Genomic DNA, 21,535 nt, shown 5'->3' on the forward strand with positions numbered 1-21,535 from the left:
TTGACTAATCATTATGTAAATTAGGTTATTAATATGTATGAATTTTTATTAAAAACTAATCAAATCTGTGCATTGGTCCAGAGCATCTATGCATCAAGCTTCATCAAAAACCAACATGTGGTTCTTGAGATATCAGTGGAACGGACAGACGGACAGACACACATACACATATATACGGACAGACTAACTGCAAAGACTCCCATTGTGTGCTTCACACACGAGTCAAAAATCAACATTCACTCTATGAGCTGATTGATAATTTTACAGTTACTAATATGGGCACTTAACATGATGCCGATGCTACAAAGATTTTATGCTAAATTGTCAAGTTATTTTCATTGACTACAACAGCTACCAAATATATACTGGCAATCTAACATAACAGAAACTCAGTATGACTATCAATCGTCCTATGACGGTAAAACTGTAGACTGCAACAAACAATATTTATATACAATTTGTTTATTTCAGATTTAAATTTGTTTTCCCCATTAAGCAATAATTCAATCACTAATCTGTAAAACGTTATATAAATACATGAATATACAATAATTATATACAAGTAAATGTTACTCAAAAATAATCTGTATAATATCAGACATGTATAAAATATATATTATTAAAGTACATATTACAAAATAACTTTATTTTTTGAAAAAATAGTGTACTCTCAGAATATTTTGGATAGATATGTTACATGTACTTACAATATTTAGTGAATTTTATATTCAAAGTTACAGTCTGAGATAATTCCTATAACAGTTTTATTGGTGTCCTGTGATCTATTTGATCTTCGGGAAATATTTGACGATTCTTCATTCTTTTGAAATCTGCTTTGTTTTGAATCCACATTCATTAAAAAAAACTGTTCAATGTTAATAAATGAAATTTCGAACACACAATTGAATGAGTAACTGAAATGATTACCAATGTTTGAAAATTCATTGAAAATTTAACGAATGTGAAAATTACCAATTAAATTATCAAACTAATTACCATAAAATATTTCATATAATACTGTGGAATACTTTATTTTCACTGGAATTGATCTTCGCTGAAAAGGCTTTTCGGGCATTTTGTATGGAATTTATTTTCACTGATTTTTGATGAGTTTAATGTAAAATATAGGAAAAAAAGTATATTCGCTGGATTTTATTTTCACGGAATCATCCCTTCAGCGAAAATAGCGAAAATAAATTCCAAGCGAAAATAAAGTATTCTACAGTAGTCCCAAAAACCGAATAGAGCTTAAAGAATGATCTCATTTGCTGGATTTAATTTTGAAAAGTCTTTTTTGGTGTTTTGTATGGAATTCATCTTAACTGATTTTTTGATGAGTTGCATGTAAAATATAGGAAAAAGGTATATTCACTGGATTTTATTTTCACTGAATCATTCCTTCAGTGAACTCTACTGTGAACCATTTTGTTTTCATCACTAATAATTTAAGAGATTGATAATTTGCGATTAATTTTATTAACGACGACAACATTTTGTGAAAGTCATCGTCTGTGACTCCCTTTCTTAAATGTTCACTGCAACAAAATGTTGTGAATTCCCCGACTCACAGAATTCATATCTCACAAAATTAAGTATTTGACAGTATCTGCAATCATAGACACGAGAAAGAACAAAGATCAGAATTTGCCTTGACACGTCGTCTATGTTGTAGAAATTCAATAGTTACCAATTTTAATTTAACAAAGCAACTAGCAACTAGGACCAACTATTCAAATTGCTTGTAGTCATGATAGTTGCTTTCAGGCTATGCCAAGTACTGGCTAATACTTTAAGCTAATTGTATATGAACAGTTAGCATGGCCTAAGATACTCTTAGCACTTCTCAACCTGTACTAAGCTTTCATGTACATTTTCTTAGCAATGGCTAAAATTGTTGACCTCTTAGACCATGCTAAGAAGCTGTGCGTACAGCACAACTAACGTATTGTCAAAATACAAATGCATTAATTCACACAAGAATGTTAACATTTCGATAATAGGCAATAAAATTACATAACATGTAAAATTCAATTTTAAAATGTACAAACTTCAGGAATAACATTCCATAGTTGTTGTTCTTTCTATAGCATCTATGCTGTAATCGAAATGTAGGATATATGAAGGGATGTGCACTTTCAGAACTGTTTACACATTAATTTCGTTATTTTCACTGATAATCCAATAAACTAAATTCAGGTGGACATGTAAAATTACAATGGAAATTTTCATTTCACTTCAAAAATACGTTGTGAATTTAAGTACACATGCTCAATATAACAGAGTACCCGGTAAAAATGAAACACCAGTGACAATTGTCACTGTTTGTGACTTAGTTACTGTAAAATATTTTATTTTAGCTGGAATTAATTTTTGGTGCTTTGTATAGAATTTATTTTCACTGATTTTTGACAACTTGAATGTAAAATATAAGAAAAAAGGTATATTTGCTGGATTTTATTTGCACTGAATCATTCCTTCAGCTAAAATTGATTCCAAGCGAAAAAAGAAGTATTCTACAGTATGCTGAAGTTAAAATACAATTATACAGAAAATAACTCCATCCATCAAAATACATTACTATATACAACCTTCCGTCTTATACCAATATTATATACATAATTATTTACATAAAGTATAGCTGCGCTATCCCAAAATTGATCCCATATATTGTCACAGGGTGATTATAATTGTGATTCAACGAAACGACACACAACACTATTTTGTTTCTATCATGAATTGTTTTTCAGTGTACTTTTTTGCATCTACATGGTTTACCTGCATAGAATTTCAGAAACGGACAAGCACATTAGGAATCTGGCATTCCAGCAGTGTAATAAACACAATCTACTTATGACAACCATATTTTCTTTATTAAAGCGCAGTGATCAATGTGCTGTGTTCTGTTCGATACAGGACTCAAAGCAATGTACATAACGCGTAAAAAATATATTGTTTATTTACATGAAATTCGAACATGTGCTGCACCACGACCACCGCCCTTCAAAGTTGCACTCTGGGATCACTCTTAAAGATTTATTGGGGTCATGTGTGACAGTCATGTATATGCTGGTCCGAATTTGTGTAAATTGACAGAAATGTTTTAATAAATGTGTAAATTTCAATTCTTTTAAGCAATTTCACAAAGATTTGCTACTGCAGGTTGCAGTTATTTGGAATACTGCTGAAATCAGGTGAATCAGTTATTTCTCCAAGTTCATGCCAAATCAGAACAACAAATATTTAATGTAATAGTCCTAAGAGACTGATATAGCTCTAGAAAATATCCCAGAATGCAATTTTGAAGATGAAAAAAAAAATGGCAAGCTTTTTTTTTTGTTTTTGTTGAGGCTAAATACAGAATTGCCAAAGTTTTTTAAAAATCAATACATGCCATTTTTGATAATAAATTTTAGATGCCAGTAAGGCCAGACTTTTTATATTCCTTGTTTCGCGAGTTTTTATTAGGCAATTTTTTTGAGGAGGGCGAAAAATATATAAAATTAATTCTTTTTTCCATTAGATTTGTGTGATTCTCAAAGAATTGTAAGTGAGATCATTGATCGGAGAGAAGAAATGAAATAAAATTTTATTCCATGTATAACCTTGTTTCTCATCTGCGCTAGACTTCAGTACTTTGATCATGATACTCCCACGAAAATGGAACTTGGATTTGTTATGCGGCGGGCGGTAAAAAAATGAAGATAAAAATAATATTTTTTTAGCATTTTTTCCGATTACAAGTCGGCGGGCGCGAGAAATTACGCTGAAATAAAATTATATTTTTATTTCATTTCGGCTCCTGTTTATTCGGCGGGTTCGCGAAACAAGGGATAATAAAAGTCTGGCCTAAGTTGTACATTTCTTAAGGATGTACGTACAATAGGGATAAAGGTATACAGAATAGAAATGGGGAATACAAAAATGGAATACAGATAAATATGTTACAATGTTTGCCATGGTAACTATGGTTTCAATAGGTAAGTGTGGTGTATCCTTCAATTGCTATTGATGCACATTTTTAAAAAACTGATGAAAAAGTAAACAGATTTCATTCATGTACACTTAAGAATGGACGATGCTCATATCTACACATACAATAACACTACCCGCCCAGATGATACCCAAATGGTTGCCATGGTTACGACGGAACACATATTATGTTTTTATGGAAAGTAATCTAATTTCATCCTGAAGTACTTTTGTAATATGCATGGCTGTCTCGGCCTCTTCACCACCAATTTGGTCTAAAGCTACTTCAGCTGCTTCACGAACATGAGATATTGTATCATTCCGCCTACAAAGACAAAAGTAGTTACATGAGTTGTACATCTGTAATGTCCATTGTTAGGTACTATATTTGTTTGACTTGATGAAATGTTTTGCTTCATTTTCTGTGATTTATTCAAATCGTTTCAACAGAATTACATTGCTAATCCCATTCATGTATTACTCATGCTGAATACCCCACAATTATTACTGGTATGCCTTCTTTACGCCCTTGTACTCAAGATCGAACCTACTGTTTTGTGCTTGGCAATGTTTCCTCAGCTATTTATCACATTTGATGAATTTTGACTTGATGAAATGTTTTTTTTTTTAAATATAGCAATAAATGAAATACAAAACTGTGAGTAATATAGCATATTTGAAAAAAAACAGGTAATCGCTCAGATTGAGGTGTAAAATATTGCCTATGGTGGAGACTGATTCTGCACCCTAAACCACACCACCATAGGCAGTAATCAGTCAAGTTCTCAGTTGGAGAATGACACATTTGACAAGTCATTGTCAATGACACGTCCCCGTTCCGTTCATATTTGAGTGACATATACATTCAAAGCAGATCATGACCGAAATGCACCTGCATATGTACAACACATTGTGCTAAATCTGAACAAAATCCATCCATGCATGACTTAGATCCGGTTCTGGAATTGTGAAAATACGTGATTTTGATGCATTTTCGGCCTTAAAATGGCCATCATTCCGCTATTGTTAAGCAGATCATGAAACAAATGCACATATCTATTTGTGACATGATGTACCATGTGTGTGTGAAGTTTGTACTTGATCAATCCAGACATGTCTTGGATACGGATCCAGAACTGAATTCTTTAACAAAATGGCCGCCAGTCGGCCATTTCGAACTTGATCCAAAAAAAAAAAAGACGTGCATCAAGGTCCTATTATGTTTAATGTATGTACCAAATTTGAACAAAATCCATCCATGCATAACTGAGATACGGGTCCGGAATGGTGAAAATGTGCGATTTCAATGCATTTTCGGCCTTAAAGCGGCCCCCATTTGGCTATCGTTATTGAGATCATGAAACAAATGCACATACATATTTGTGACATGATGTACCTTGTGTGTGTGAAGTTTGAACTTGATCAATCCAGACATGTCTCGGATACGGATCCAGAACTGAATTCTTTAAAACAAAATGGCCGCCAGTCGGCCATTTCGAACCTGATCCAAAAAAAAAATGACGTGCATCAAGGTCCTATTATGTTTAATGTATGTACCAAATTTGAACAAAATCCGTCCATGCATAACTGAGATCCGAGTCCGGAATGGTGAAAATGTGCGATTTTGATGCATTTTCGGCCTTAAAATGGCCGCTATTCGGCTATCGTTAATCGGATCATGAAAAAAATGCATGTGCATATGTCCCATATAATGTGTGATGTATGAGTGAAGTTTGAACTTAATCGATCCATGCATGTTCGAGATACAGGTGATCACGGACGGACGGACGCACGCACGGACGGACGGACGGACGCACACAGGGCAAAACATAAGTCCCCGTTTTCGGACTGCGTCCGAACGGGGACTAATAATATAGCATTAAGATCAACCAAGTATACATGTTTCACAGATTCATTGCCTTGCTACATAAGCTCACCATAATTGTATAAGTTTTGGAACGGCTTTCACTATCTTGAGATGACCTAGCGCCAAGCAGGCACTCTCGCGGACCAATCTGTCTTTATTTTCGCATAATTTCAGCAGTCTGTTGGTAACACGGGCAGAAGTAGAACCCGTGTGAGCCAATGATATTGCAGCAATAGATTGCACATTATGGTCACTGTCCTTGCATAAATCCAATAAGGCTTCGACGACAGCAGGACTTTTAATCTTAGCTGTAATGACAAGTTATTGACAAGAATAAATAAAACTGAAACCAGTTGGCCTTTTGAATCACAATGTGACTGATGTCTAAGTTATGAGCAAAGACTGTGTTAAATTTTTTAGCTTTAAAATGGATGTCAGTCGGCCATTTTCAATTGGATAGCAACAGAAACACATGTTTGCGGAATTGTGACAAGACGTATGATGTGTATGTGTGAAGTTTGAACACAAAAACGGTCCAGACATGTCAAAGATATGGCTCCGAAATAGCTTTCACTCAAAACAATATGGCTACCAGTCGGGCATTTTTAATCCATTCTGTGAAACAAAGTGGTTAAACATACAGCCTGTGTCTATGTCAGCACACAGGAGCTATACATTAAAACAATGACTTACCCAAATTTTGAATTGCATCAAGTCGGACGGAGGATCCAAAACTGAACACTTCTTTCATTGTGTAACTAATGACAGCTTCTTCATGGACGCGATCCCAGAACGGATATTTCTCACCATCAATGGTACAGAACTCTAAAAAAAAATACCCATAATATTAATAATAATATGAATGTTTTAGCTTCCACAAATTCCCTATTTGCCCACATAGTGGTATTTTCCATACATTCATTTCTTTTTCAGTACAGCTGAAAAAAGGAGTTATTATAAACTTCATGATAATTTGATTTTTGAAGGCAGTCATTTTTGTAGCAGCATTTAGTTATTTTCTTACATTTTTTGAACATATGTAATACAAATTGATAAAATTTAGTAGGTTTACAAAACTTGTCGCAGTTAATTAGTTTAACTATTCACTAACCTCCAAAAATACATAATCCAGGCAAGCTTAAGTTATGCATAAAAGTCTTGTTACAGGTCAAGAGTTATCAAAGACAGAGCTTTCTTATTTAGTCATATTACATGGCTGATATCAGGCTGATATTTATTAATATTATCTGAGGCTACTGGAGTTTTAAACAAATTGTTGTGAATAGCGCCATCTAGTGTCAACCATTACAATTCAGTAAGTGTGCCATGTCTCAATTTGTTCTTGTACACTCCCACAGAATCAATAGAAGTTACATTGGTTAAACGTGAGAATGAGTTTTAGATGACATCAGATGGGGAAAAAAAGAGTATTTTAACGCAATATTATGAATAATTTTAACATATTATCATAATCTTCCACAGAATCAATAGAAGTCACATTGGTTAAACGTGAGAATGAGTTTCAGATGACATCAGATGGGAAAAAAAGAGTATTTTAACGCAATATTGTAAATAATTTTAACATATTATCATAATCTTCCACAGAATCAATAGAAGTCACATTGGTTAAACATGAAAATGAGTTTCAGATGACTTCAGATGGAGAAAAAAAAAGAGGATTTTAACACAATATTGTGAATAATTTTAACGTACTGTCGTAATCTTCCATTTCTATGAATTCATTGCCGTCTTCGTTGATTTCAACATGCAATACAGATAGCAGCCATTCCTTGTCCGCATTAGAATAAACTTTGTCTAAACTTGGACCATACTCCTCATTAAACATTCCTTTAAATCTGAAAAATAAACATATTTAGGCAAATTCATTTGTTTAACGAATCATACACAGCAATACCTGTCACTAAGGGACCATTCCAAAAAAAAAAAAAATGGCTGTTGAAATATACCTCAATATACCATTCTACAATATTTTAAAGGAACACTGTCACTGTGTTCTCTGGTTGTTCTTTACTTACATGCATATGTCATGCACAATAGTTGATTTCATTGTACATGCAAATAATTAGTAAAATAAGTAAATATTAGTGCGAAATGAAGCGGTTTAAAACATATTATACCGGTATTTGCATAGTTCATTAAGATCTAACAAGTGTGTGAAGGGAAACACCTAGCTTACAGCCATAACTAGTACTTTGTCACCCCCTATAAAACGCTTTGAACTAGTCCGGAAAAAGAATGTTTATGACGCTTGTCAACACTGCTGCATTTCATAATGATGCAATGTAGATTTACACACTGCATTAGTGTTATGAACATGCTGTTTTTATTTTGTAGTTACTAGGGCTGTTTTTACTTGATTACCACAATGACCAGAAATATATGAAAAATATTTTTATTCTGAGTTCACGCAATGGTAAATATGGAGGATATCAACAAGTGACTGTGTAATATTATTTTTATTAATTAAACTCATTTTTATATGTTCCCCACCAAAGGCTCATGAATTTGTATATATAGTTGCATATAGGAATGCTATTCCATGAACATGCATGTGAGCCAGTTTATTGGCTGCGATTACTGTAAAATACTTTATTTTAGCTGGAATTAATTTTCGCTGAAAGAACTTTTTGGGTGTTTTGTATGGAATTTATTTTCACTGATTTTTGACAAATTGAATGTACAATATAGGAAAAAGGTATATTCGCAGGATTTTATTTTCATTGAATTAGTCCTTCAGTGAAAATCAATTCCAAGCAAAAATAAAGTATTTTACAGTAACGTATTTATAGTTACAGAGACATTGGCAACATTTTAACAAAATTTTGGGCTAGCTCTGTCTTTACGCATCTCAATAGTAAACCGGAAATCAGTAGTGGCGGTTCATTGCAGAAAACATAGCCACAGTAAGATTGGGTGAATTAGAAACACCAAAATGTGATTAGAAACAAAAAAACTATTGGTGAATGCATGAAACTATCAGTACCAGTCTTTAGAGAGAAGATTCAGATTCAGTTTTCACAAAAAATTATTTGTCCGATCAGTAATTGAATTTTAAGAGGTGTATAGATGGTGAGGTAACAATTTTGAATTGTGGACAAAGGCCTATCAACTCAGATGTATTATGGAAAAAATATTACTGTAAAATACTTTATTTTTGCTTGCAACTTTTTTGTTGTTGCTATTTTCACTGAAGGAATGATTCAGCTAAAATAAACAAGCAGCCTCTCGGCTGAGATAGCTCCGCTGTTAGCAATGCACATTTCAATTAAAGAACAGAAGATATCATTAGAAAATGAACAATATGTATAGTATCAATGCAATGGGACTTGCTGTTTTCAACAAGAATTCAAAAATATCATTTTTCACCATAAATGATTGTGGTTTTTAACAAGAAGAAAATATCACTTTTTACCAAAAATGACAAAAATATTCACCAAAATTAGAGAATTAAAGATATCATTACAAAATGAATAAATCTGAGAGAGGTCCACATGTAGGACCTATATATGTAATATCAAAGCAATTGGACTTGCGGTTTTTAACAAGAAGTCGAAAATATCACTTTTTACCAAAAATGACAAAAATATTCACCAAAATTAGAGAATTGACGATATCATTACAAAATGAACAAATTTGGGAGTGGTCCACATGTAGTACCTATATATGTAATATCAAAGCGATTGGACTTGCGGTTTTTAACAAGAAGTCGAAAATATCACTTTTTACCAAAAATTACAAAAATATTCACCAAAATTAGAGAATTGAAGATATGATCATGAAATGAACAAATCTGAGAGAGGTCTACCCAAGGTACATATACACCAAGTATCAAAGCATTCAGGCTTGTAGTTTTCAAGAAGAAGTCGAAAAAGTAAAACATTGACACGGACAACGGACAATCACTCATATAATAAGCTCCGCTCGACAAAGTCGACAGCGGAGCTAAAAATCCAGCGAATAAACCTTTTTTTCTATATTTTACATTCAACTTGTCAAAAATCAGTGAAAATAAATTTCATACAAAACACCCAAAAAGTCTTTTCAGTGAACATTATTTCCAGCTGAAATATAGTTTTTTACAGTACATGGTTTTACGTCACTACTACCACATGCTACATGGGATAAATATAAGTACTTACTTTGTCCATAACACTTTATTTTGACCTTTAAAATATTTCTTCCAGAAATCTTCATTTTTTTCATCTCCTTTGATGTCTACATCATTTCCCATGTTGCCTTGTGTCATCTGTCGCTTTAAAAGCCGTTTTTTAGGTGATCTAGTCGATACAGAGTGGGGAGATAATGCTGTAAGGAAACCACACTACAATTAGATTAAACCAATTCTTTATTTTCATACCTCTGTAGTGGTACAGAATGATGCATATATGTCGAGATTAGAATTTTTATTATTAATTATTTGGGGTTGTTATCATATCATATCATATCATGTTATAATTATGATTCAATTCTATTCTCATCAATTCACTGGTGATAATTCTGAACATTTTTTAAAAATATATATATATATATATATATATTTATGATATTGATGTAAATAATATGTTGTTATTGCAAGAATAACCTTATTACAAATAATATTATACATCTGCTCCTGCTTGTAGACATAATTTAATGAGAAATAGGTAATTATATTATTATTATATTTCAAAACACACAAAAAAGCCCATGCAATTTTTTTTCCTCTGACCAACTGAGATATAATTGAGAAGTACCTGATCAATTGTAAGAAGTAACCATAGAGATGTAAATATAAAACCTGACTTCTGACTATGAATTATAGATATGGTTTGTGCAAGCAGAATTGATACCCGTAATATAAAAGCAAAATGACATATTAATGTGCATCAACAGACAGAGAAAATAAACCAAAATAATATATAAATAGTTTGTTTATATATAATTCATATTTAAATGTGAGAGAGTACCAAATTAATGCAACTTCCATAGAATAACAAGCAATATAACAATTGGCAACAAAATCCCAAAGATAGTCATATAACCTCGGGCTAGGTTTCTAGATGGTTATTAAAAAAATTTACAAATCTTGACATACTTGGTTACCATTTTTGCTTTTTAATCATTTATTTAACAATGTGAAAACCATTCTATAGGAACAATATAAATGCACATGCACCAACAATTGCATTTATATTGCATGCTGGATCCATCATTTATGTGGGAGAGGAACTGAGAAAGAGGCTCCTGCGGGAATAACTTGTTTTGCTGCATGGAACTAAGGGAAATTCTCTTTCAAAGGTAAGAAACACTTTATATTTGTTGTTTTATTTGAATTTTGTCAGTATGTTAAAGTTGTTTTCTATGGTCAATTTATGTTTATGACTTATGGAAAGTAGCTACTAGTCTGAACTTAAAATGGTGGGGGACAAAATCCTATTCAATGAAATGTGAAAATATTACTACATTTATTATTTGTGAACTATGTTGCCCAGCTACAAACATATTGTAAAATGTTGTTGTGCATTTTGTTTTCTCCACTGCAGGTAGTGTGTTTGTGTTTGACACTTCCTGTCATGCATGTCACGACTATTTTGAATTGATTTCTGAATGGTATTCTATATTTCTGATTTTTACTAAAATAACTGTATCACTCAATAATCACACGTGTGTTAGAAATGCAGCGATAGATCAATAAAGCCAACAGAAATGTACATTATATCATATTGCAAACACAATGTTTGTAAAAGAACTGTGTATACAATACAGTAAAAGTTTTCACAACAAATGTATAAAAATTTCGTACTTGAATTTTCTTGACTGTCTACCTCTTCTTCTTCCTCTTTAAGTTCTTTAAGTTTTAATTTGATTTCAATGATTAGTTCGTCACAGGAATCTTTGATAGGCCTGTCTGAACTAAAATATATCCATTTCATTGGTGCCAAAGTTAACTTCCTGCAATGAATAGGATTGGTCATAGGATTCACTTTAAAAAACACAATGAAACAATTATCGTGATTGGTCACTTGAATTACAGTATTTGCTCCATTATTAGTGCCTGTGCTTATATAATGATGAACCTAGTTATATTTTAAAGTGTAACTGAATTGGGCGCAAAAAAAGTCAATTGTCCCAATTCAGTTACACTTTAATGATCCTGTGTGCAATAGGTACAATTTTTGGTTTATATGTTTTTATTGGAGATACACTTTCAATAGAGGTAATACAGTATTAAATCTTCAATTCACTAAGTGTATTCCATCCAATTCCAACCCAATAGTGCTGCCCATCATTTCTAGTGCTATGTTCACTGTAGCTCTTTTTTTTTGCATATTGAAAATATTCAAATCTCTGCCTTACGTTAAAATAATAATAATAGAGGGACATGCCATTAATGTTAATGCCCTGTTGAAAAAATAACCATAAATAAATCAGAACACATTTGACTCATATCTATTTGAATATCACTCTAGCAAATATGTACAAAGCTTCTGTTTCTCAACACTAGAGGGCACACTTCCTTTTATCACCATTCTTGTGATACACAAACCAGTTTAAAGATGGTTACGTCTTTTGGGACAAGAATTTCTTAAAGCTTGTCTAAATTATTTTCCGTGATTGGCTGTTTTAAATTCTGACGAAAAAAATCTGGGGTACTCAAATTAGTTCTTCACTTATCAACCTCAATATGGATTTTACCCATTTCTTGTGGTTCACAATAAATAAGTTTGAGTAGATGTTTACTCCTTTTCGTTTATTTGATACAGATTTTCACTCAGAAATGTACTTTGTAGTACTGTGAAACATCTTACTAGTTACATTGAACTAGCTAGTTGCGTTTATCACTAAGTCTGCCCTGAACAGGTAATTTGTTATTTTATTTCTACAAAATTTAAACATACGGTACGGTAAGTGTATGTGTACAGGTGAAAACACATGACTGATTGAAACTTACATGAATTTCACTGAAATACTGAAATACTGAAAAAGTAAAAAAACTTACATGCCAAAATCCATATCATTGGAGAGTTCCTCTCGAGTCTGGAGAGCGCACGGAAAGATGAGTTTATTGGAGACGTACGCCAAGGCTAACTCATCTTTACAATACTTGGACTTGACAGACGTAGTGCTCAGTAGTGAGAGAAATAACTGCACAGGAAAACAAATAATCACATATACAATATTCACTTTATTACAAGCGCATATACTAATGTGAATAACTAAATCGGGATAAGTTATATTTTGATAATCTTGTACACGATAAATTTAACATGAAGCTATGGTAACTAAGTGTTGCATGTTTCGGAACTGTTTATAAATGCGAATATTTAAATATTACGATATCTACACAGCAATCTTCTTTTCCATATTGAAACATTTCCCGTTATGTGGTTCAAATAATATTGTAACAGGTGAAATTATTCAGATTGTTTTAACCTTTTCACCACCAGTTTCTTCTTTTCATCACAAATTCACAAAATAGTCCAGTTTATAGTCTGCACTTTCCTTCAGAAGATTGGGACAAAAATAGCCAAATTTTTTGCGTAAAAAACGAAAATTTACACAAATTTTGTCTGTTGGCTCTAAAATTGGGGTTTATCCTCAGAAATATTGTAGAATATAAGTGCAGTGCAGAAAAATTTGGACAAGAAGGTCTGGTGGTGAAAAAGTTAAGCATAACAGTAAAATGTACTGCAGTATCTTTCAAAACATGAAATAATTTGTTGGTTCATGTAGCACATAAACTGTACTTACCTTGGCATCAACAATGGCTTGTCCAATTTTACTGAGAAATTCCACTCCTGCACCTAGATAGGCTTCGTCCACCCAGACTGAGATTCCGGCAGATTCTAATCTTTCTGAAACCACAAATATTCAAATTATGTAATTAATATGCAGACATCCAATTACATATGCATTTACCAAGATTTGAATACGCTTGAACAAACTGCCAATTGTATTTATATGCAAATTAGCAAATTAATAATAGGTGATTTTCTGTTCACTGCGAGATCTCACGAAAAATATTAACCAAACATTTGTTGCAAAAATCAAATGATTTGAATCTGAACTCAAAATCAATCTTTCAGAGAAGAAACTTACTCCATCAAAAGTGACTATCATCAAATTTGTATCGCACATTTATTAAAGGGGAACCGATACTATAAATAGGGGCAAGATGGCCCCCGCAATTAGTATGCTAATTCGAAGTCACTCACATCATGGCGGGAGCTCCGGGAAATGTGCCATTTACGATGTTTAGAGATCAAGCTGTGATTCGAAATACATTTCTATGGGGGCATGAACATGTATGCTAGCGATTACTCTCATCTGGTTGGGCTTTTGATGTATAAATGTTGTTGTTTTCAGTAGAAACGTGCCCCGACAAGTAAAAATCACAAGTTTAAAATGGCGGCTAATGTATGCAAAATGTCTGTCAATCACAGTTTGAGTAAGCAAGCATAATAAGCATTCATTTACTTAGTGGACAGAGGCGAAGTTAATTACCCATGAGCACTTGATGCAATCCATGGGATTGAGCAGTTCCCCTTTAAATGTGGAAATACTCCCAAGATACTTTCAGGTTTGTCAAATCTCCTGTGATATTTGATGCCACTACATCACTATGGGCTTTGTTTGTCCTGTTTTTATGTTTGAGTTCATGCATAATGTGGGATCTCAGGAGAAATGGTCTATTGAAAACTATCGTAAAGTAACAGATCTTGAAGAGTATATTACTGACATCTGTTTCTCATAATCAGAAGTTCAAATGTCTTCAATCTTTACATTTATTTCTCTGTTTCTACCAAATTGCTAATTTCACCACAATTGAGTTTGGTTGATATTTTATAATGAATAATAATAAGATTTTCAAGTTTGAAAAAAAAAAGTTGAGTATCGGTAATTGTAACTACAAAGCGACTCAAATTTTCAGTTACAATTTCACCAATATCTTTAAAAATATACTAGCAAGACATGTCAAAATTCAACTTGACCGAGAACCCTTGTTGATAATATTTCCAAGTTAAAAGAAAAAAATTTGAGACAAATTGTTTCAGTCATTTTATTTTTTAATTAATACCAGAGTCAACAAATGAAAAAACTAAATTTTCCCGTCATTTTTGAATACACATGCATGGTAATGAATGACATGCACAAAAACCAAGGATTAACATTATATAGGTATTCTACTTACAGCAAATCTCAGAAGTATTGGGGCAGCCAATTTGCAAACTCGCTAGCGAATTGGCTAACTGCTTGGGTTTTGACTAAACAGTTGGCTTTCAAATCTCGCTGGCGCCGACTCGTGGTCGCGTCCACTCTGGGCAAGTCTATATTGCATTAGGGAACATAGAATGATTTGCTTTGCGAGGCGTGATAATGTGAAAGTCAGCCTGGGAATGGCCACAGTCAGCTGGAGTACAAGTGATGTGATAAATGCGATTACTCCACCGATATTTACTATATGGGGGTAGCCATCTTGAACACTGATTGAAACTAAATAAGGAGACAAGTTGAGAAACAGTTTCCTATATAACAGCGAGAAAATTAATTTTCACACCCAAATGATTCGTAGGGTAACATTAAACCAACCGCTAATAAAATTCTATCGCTTTTGCGTGGACAATCCCTTGTAAAGGAACACCTCATTACACAAAGAAAATAGAACACTTTCCCTGGTATATTCGAAGCGAAATCACCATCCAACTAAAGTATGTTGTATAAATTCACCAAGAGTGGGCGTGACCATAGGACGGCGCCAGCAAGATTCGAACGCCAATCGTTCAGTCAAAATCAAAGCAGGTAGCCAATACGCTAGCGAGACTTGCTGTAATAAGTATGTACAGAGATTTTGCGATGAGGATCTAACTTCATGAGTTCCATGCATGCATCAGTACAGACGCATTTTCAACCTATGACATCACAGAATGCATATTTCAAACTTTGTGATTAAGTTAAACAAACAAAACCATTTTTTTCAGAGAATCACCCATTTCATGATTTGTATTAATTTTTCTAGAAATGTACGTTTCTATGGCAACTTTGTAATTTCTCAATTCGTGTGACTTTTTCCAATTTGCATGATATCTACATCGCCTACATCACACCCTTCGCAATACCTCCATCTTATAATTCCTTGATCAAGTTTTATACTAAAATTTAAAAACCTTTTATTTTTCTCATCCATTCCACATCTGTGTGACTATAACTTATCATGATATCTTTTCCTTGACCGACTGCAAACGAGGGTCTTCTGCTCGTATCATTCTTAGGCTTTGACCGACCACCACCAGCCTTTGTAGCCGGACTGCTGGTAGTAACTCCCATTCAGCCCAATTTGCTCTAAAACTTTCTGCAAAAAAAATAACATAGCATAACAATAATAACCTTGCCCTTGTTCATAGATACTAGTTTTATTTTGGGTAGAATAAATTTGGAAGTGTAATCCTCGGGCCGAGCTACATCATAGAACATTCCACGTTGCTAAGACTCACACCACTGCAACATGTATTTCTATGCGGTCTGCGCGAGCTGCTGTAGAACGTCAGTCGAAGAGCCGGTGAAAACAACAGAAAAATCAAAAAACTTTGAAGTATTCCTGAACAACAAAATTTATGTATGTCGCACATACAGGGGTAATCTTTTTACAATATTCAGGCGAGTGTGAACAATTATTTCAAAGTACCGTTTTCTGAGAGTTTGCGGCCTTTGATGGTTACCAGGCAGGGAAAATCACACCGTGACTGTTTCATGAAACAAGTTGCATCATCAAGGATTTCCATGCATCCCCACTTTTAACAACACTTTTAAGAAAAAAAAAATATGCACATTTTATTACAATATTATTCACATACTATCAGAAATCATGATTTCAAGTTTATCAGAGTTTGCTGAAAAACAAAGTCATCAAAAGGACATCATCATTACATTCGCTTTCGAAACAAATGATGTGGAGAAATTAACGTACGTCATGCTTGACTTTCAACATGAGAATGTGGTATTGACAAAATTCTCTGCGAATTCTTGATTCTTGGCAATGGTGAATGCAGAAATGTTGTAGTATGATTCATTAATGATTTTTTAAAGATAAATAGAGTGAGAAACAAGTATTTTAATAACACCTTTCACAGGAAACCCATTCAGATACAGCAAAACCTGATCTATGTCGATTTTCAGAGTGAGTAGTTTTCAGGATGGGTGTGGCTACGATTGAAATTTAGGTTTGGTCCAAATAATAACCAATCATAAACAACTTAGAACAACAATTAGGATGAAGGTTAAGTCCGAAAGTGATATATTTGTTTTAATTGAACCATAGACTTGCGTCTAAGTCAGGGAGAATAACAATACTTTGTAGCAGTTTTGTCTTTTGTTTATTGGTGATGTGACTTTTGGTTTGCTTATTTTTACTTTTTGTTGATGAACAATGAATGATGAGAGCCACCCAATCACAACAGTTACAACTGAACTGATCTTTATTTTCTCGTGTCCACTACATAATATCAACACTATGCAGACTTTTTAAGTTGTATTGTCAGAAAAATTTATTCTCAAAAATCCTTCCAATTTTGAGTAACTTGGCCAAAAATTAAATCTTGTGGGTTATACAGATTGCATTGCGTTGTTCATCGACTATGTGTTGTATTGTCTTGTATTGTTAATATATTACGACATGCAGTGACATGCCTAACGGTTTTACAGAAAACAGTAATCTTAATGGGAAATGCTTCATGTCGAATATTGATTTTGTAATATCGCCCATATTTGATCATTGAACAGAGAAAGCCTTGTGAGATTTGGTCACTCCCTAAGACACTAAAAAAATAATTACAACTGTATAGCTAGTTGATGTATGGCTATTGGCAAGGAGGATACATTGGGAATACAGGGGGCTATTGGATTTATTACAGTAAATACATCGTTAAATTTTAATAGAAGCCGCATCTTCTAATGGTAAAACAGTTACAATTTAATGTACAATGCTTTTAGCAAAGCGATTTGCATATTTTATAAGTAGTTAATAACAAATTTATCAAATATTTCATTCAAATCCGGATCAAACTGGATTGGTTATAACAATCTGTGCTGTGTTCCACAATGTGTCGCAAGGACAATCACATTCTGGTTGATTGGTAGACATCCACTTCACAATGCACTTCCCAATTTATATTTGACTGGGTCATCCCTTTCGGGGGGGGGGGGTGTATTTATCCGCTGTGATCTCACATTGACCATTTTGATTAGTCAATGAAACTTGTTAAATTTATAAATATTTTATATTTACAAAACATAAATATTGAAAATAGTTTTTATAAATATGGAACAGAATTACGTAGAAACCAGTTTGCATCGGCAACTACTAAACTGTTATTTGCGATTTACATTTCGATTTGTGTTATGGTTGATTAGAAAGCAACGCTATATGGTTAAATCAAACTATTAAATTGCTACCTGGTTCTCTATATAACGTTTCAATATAATTGAGGTTTAATTAAACTTAATTAAAATGCAACTTTATATAGGGTTGTTTTCAATTGAATTAAATTTAATTTGTAGTTTGATATATAATAGTTTTCATAGCTAAGAGTTAAGGAAAGGGGGTAAAAAAAATGGTTTCTGGTCAATGTACCAATGAAAAAAGTGATTGAAACATTTTTAATGGTATTTTCGCTATTGCATAGCGCCCTCACTTGACGAAGTGATGAAACCTGCAAAAGTTGTATGCCAACAAATTTTAGAACAAAATATATATATATATATACATTTATAACGCCTCACCGCTCCAGTATAAAACAGTTTGACACGAACAGAACACGTTTACCATATGTAATGGTTCAGTTCGTCAAATCTTAGGGAGTCAAAAAAAGGTCAAACTTCAAGTAATCGGGGGGGGGGGGTATAATAGTGTTACGTAAGAGTCAATCATATTCCGGATCGCCAGAATAGAATCAATTATCTATCGCAATGGTGAGCGACGGAGACAACAAACGGCTATTGTTAAGGTTGTCAACAGACAACAGTCGAAAAATAAATCAGAGACCCGGCAGATGATATTGACTGACTGTTAATTAGTGTATAGGGCCAGGCATCGTCCATCTGACTGTGGGCCAAGGCCCTCAATGATTGAACCCGGATTGAACCTATCCCACGGACCACGGTGATGACAATATCGGGTTAGAAGAAACTGAAATCAACACGAGTGTGACCTCGAACTTGGCAATTGCGGAGTTGCTCGGCCAGCACCAACTGTTCGCATAAATAAGTTGATTGGTATACTCGTTCCACATTTCAACGAGTGTTTCGGTTTTTGTCACGTACCTTTAAAAATAGAAAGTACGTCCAATAATGGTTGTCACGTTGTTGTCCTGCGAACAGGAAATATTTGTCTACAAACAACAAAGGTGCGCTTTCTAACACTCATGCTCATTGGATGCGTGTGTTGGAGGACGGTAAGAACAACCAATCATTTACGCTGTTGTATAGGAGGCCGTATGAGGGCGCACGAACTACCAAAATATGCCAAGTTGAAAAATGACAGCACGATGGTAACAATATTCGGTCGAATCAAAGATAGACAAAATGTGATTATTTTATCTCTGAGTTATTCTATAAAATGGAGAGTGAGATATGAGTTTGTGAAAGGCATTCACGAAAAAAAAAACGGTGTTTTTATTTGGAATAACACTCAGTACTCACAAGCATTCACGTACTTAGAATAGAATATTTTATTTGACTCGAAATAATAACAGAAATTACGTAATTTATGGTCAAAAACGAACAAAGTAATGCACACTGTCATAGACAACAATAACAAATAAAACCAAAAACACGTTTAACAATTAGCATACATTTCTAAGATTTTATGAATAAAAACCCTTTTGCAATATCTACAAATATATCACTTTATAATTATGCTGATGACAATACTATATCAGCTACTGGTGTAGATAAAAATGAGCTGATAAACAACTCAACGATCAGAAATAGCTGTCAAATGGTTCAAAGATAACATGATGGAAGCTAGTATAAATAAATTTCAAGCAATTATATTAAATGACAAATCTGACAATACCACTTTTAGTATTGGGGGTGTTGCTATTGAAACTGAAACTAGTGTTAAATTGCTCGGGATTAATATTGATCAGAATTTTAAATTGTCATCATCGTGTTAGTGTTCTGTGTAAACGGGCAGGTGCCCAATTGAAAGTTTTGCAAAGAATGTCGGGTTATCTAGATCAAGCCTCAAGACTATGTATATTTAGATGTTTTATTTTATCACATTTTATTTATTGTTCTTTAGTTTGGAATTTTTGTGGTAAAGCAAACATTGCTAAGATGGAGCGTATTCAATACAGAGCTCTGAAATTTGTGTACAATGATTTTCAGTCCAGCTATCAAACTTTATTGGAACGTGCTGGACTACAAACACTAGAGATGTCCAGGAATCGTGACATACTTGTTGAAGTTTATAAAAGTGTGAACAAACTCTCCCCATCTTTTATATGGAATTTATACAAGGAGAAAAATGTAATGTACAATTTAAGAAATTCTCATCAATTACAGTTAAAACGACCAAGGACTAAACGCTATGAGCTGGAGTCATTGTCTTATTATGGTGCGAACATATGGAACTCGCTTCCTAATCGAATGAAGGAGTGCAAAGATTTGTATTCTTTTAAGCAAATGGTGTCATTGTGGTCACCATCATTTTAAGATATTTAATTGATTATTTGTGAAATCTTACTGTTGTTTTTCTCTGTGTTTGATGTTTGTAATTTTCAAACTGACTTTAAATAAACGAATTGAATTGAATTGAAAGACTCCTAAAGGACTGTTGGCAATGAAACTATCTTTTGAACTCAATTGAACAGTTTCTTAAAGATGATCTGTTTAGGCAAACTCTCAAATTCTTTATTGTGCATTGTGAGACTGTTCTAAAAAATTGACACCTAGAAATTTCCATCTCCAAGTTCCTGCAATCTAAGAAAGCATGCATCTCATTGCCAACAACTAGATCATCACATAGTATGCATAACCTTTCCTTAGGTGGTACTTGTAAATGTCTTAATTTTCTTAGTTAATGTGCAGAAATTGTGAACTTAGTGATGGCAACTCTGTGTTTGACGTTATTTACATATTCTAAATATGGTTCCAAAGAGTATTCAGATTTGAAATTGCTATAATATTTTTTTTTTATGTAAAGTGGGAGACAATAAAACTTTTATAAATGTTGGCTATAGCTTTGCTTTCATTCTTGTAGGCAGAATGCACTATTAAATACACATTACATTTACCAGTTACAAGTCTGTCATGGTACCTAATCATGTCTGCAAATATCGATGATAATTGGGTAGCTTCCAAGTTCAGCTCTTGTCGCAAAGTTGCTTGATTTTTCCGAATATTACATGTATTGTCGAATCCAAATCATTTTCATAAATATATATATATAACTATATATATAACTATAAACTAAGGCCGCGTCGAGGTACTAGTATTTAAAGGGCGGTGGTCGTCGCGCAGCGCGTGTTCGAATTTTATGTCTAACCAAACAATGTATTTTACACACGTTGTGTACATTGCTAGGAGTCCCACATCGACCAGAACGCGGCACGACAACCATCGCCCTTTAAAGTTAAAACAAAACACGTTAGGCATTCATTGGTTACTGGTCATGTAGATTGAATCAGAGATTTGAGCAAG

General features: G+C 33.5%; 1 protein-coding gene across 1 annotated transcript; it reads right to left on the reverse strand.

The window, feature by feature from the left end:
- Positions 1-446: 446 nt before the first annotated feature.
- LOC102803167 (uncharacterized) lies at positions 447-19,269 on the reverse strand. Its single transcript, XM_006811635.3, has 10 exons — positions 19,154-19,269; positions 16,003-16,187; positions 13,589-13,692; positions 12,837-12,982; positions 11,640-11,788; positions 9,997-10,162; positions 7,550-7,692; positions 6,530-6,661; positions 5,907-6,144; positions 447-4,294 (listed from the first exon to the last, which is right to left on the reverse strand). The coding sequence occupies exons 2-10, from the start codon at positions 16,160-16,162 to the stop codon at positions 4,156-4,158; spliced, it is 1,377 nt and encodes a 458-aa protein (XP_006811698.1). The 5' UTR covers positions 16,163-16,187; positions 19,154-19,269; the 3' UTR covers positions 447-4,155.
- Positions 19,270-21,535: the final 2,266 nt, after the last annotated feature.

The sequence above is a fragment of the Saccoglossus kowalevskii genome, chromosome 16 (assembly GCF_978046115.1).
Source record: "Saccoglossus kowalevskii chromosome 16, keSacKowa6.1, whole genome shotgun sequence".
NCBI lineage: Eukaryota > Metazoa > Hemichordata > Enteropneusta > Harrimaniidae > Saccoglossus > Saccoglossus kowalevskii.

Excerpts from the sequence above, each read along its gene's own strand:
- LOC102803167 (XM_006811635.3), bottom strand. The coding sequence starts at position 16,162 with ATGGGAGTTACTACCAGCAGTCCGGCTACAAAGGCTGGTGGTGGTCGG. Across the intron at positions 7,693-9,996 it reads AATAAAGTGTTATGGACAAA|ATTTAAAGGAATGTTTAATG; the intron begins GTAAGTACTTAT and ends TTTATTTTTCAG. Across the intron at positions 4,295-5,906 it reads CCAAAACTTATACAATTATG|GCGGAATGATACAATATCTC; the intron begins GTGAGCTTATGT and ends TTGTCTTTGTAG.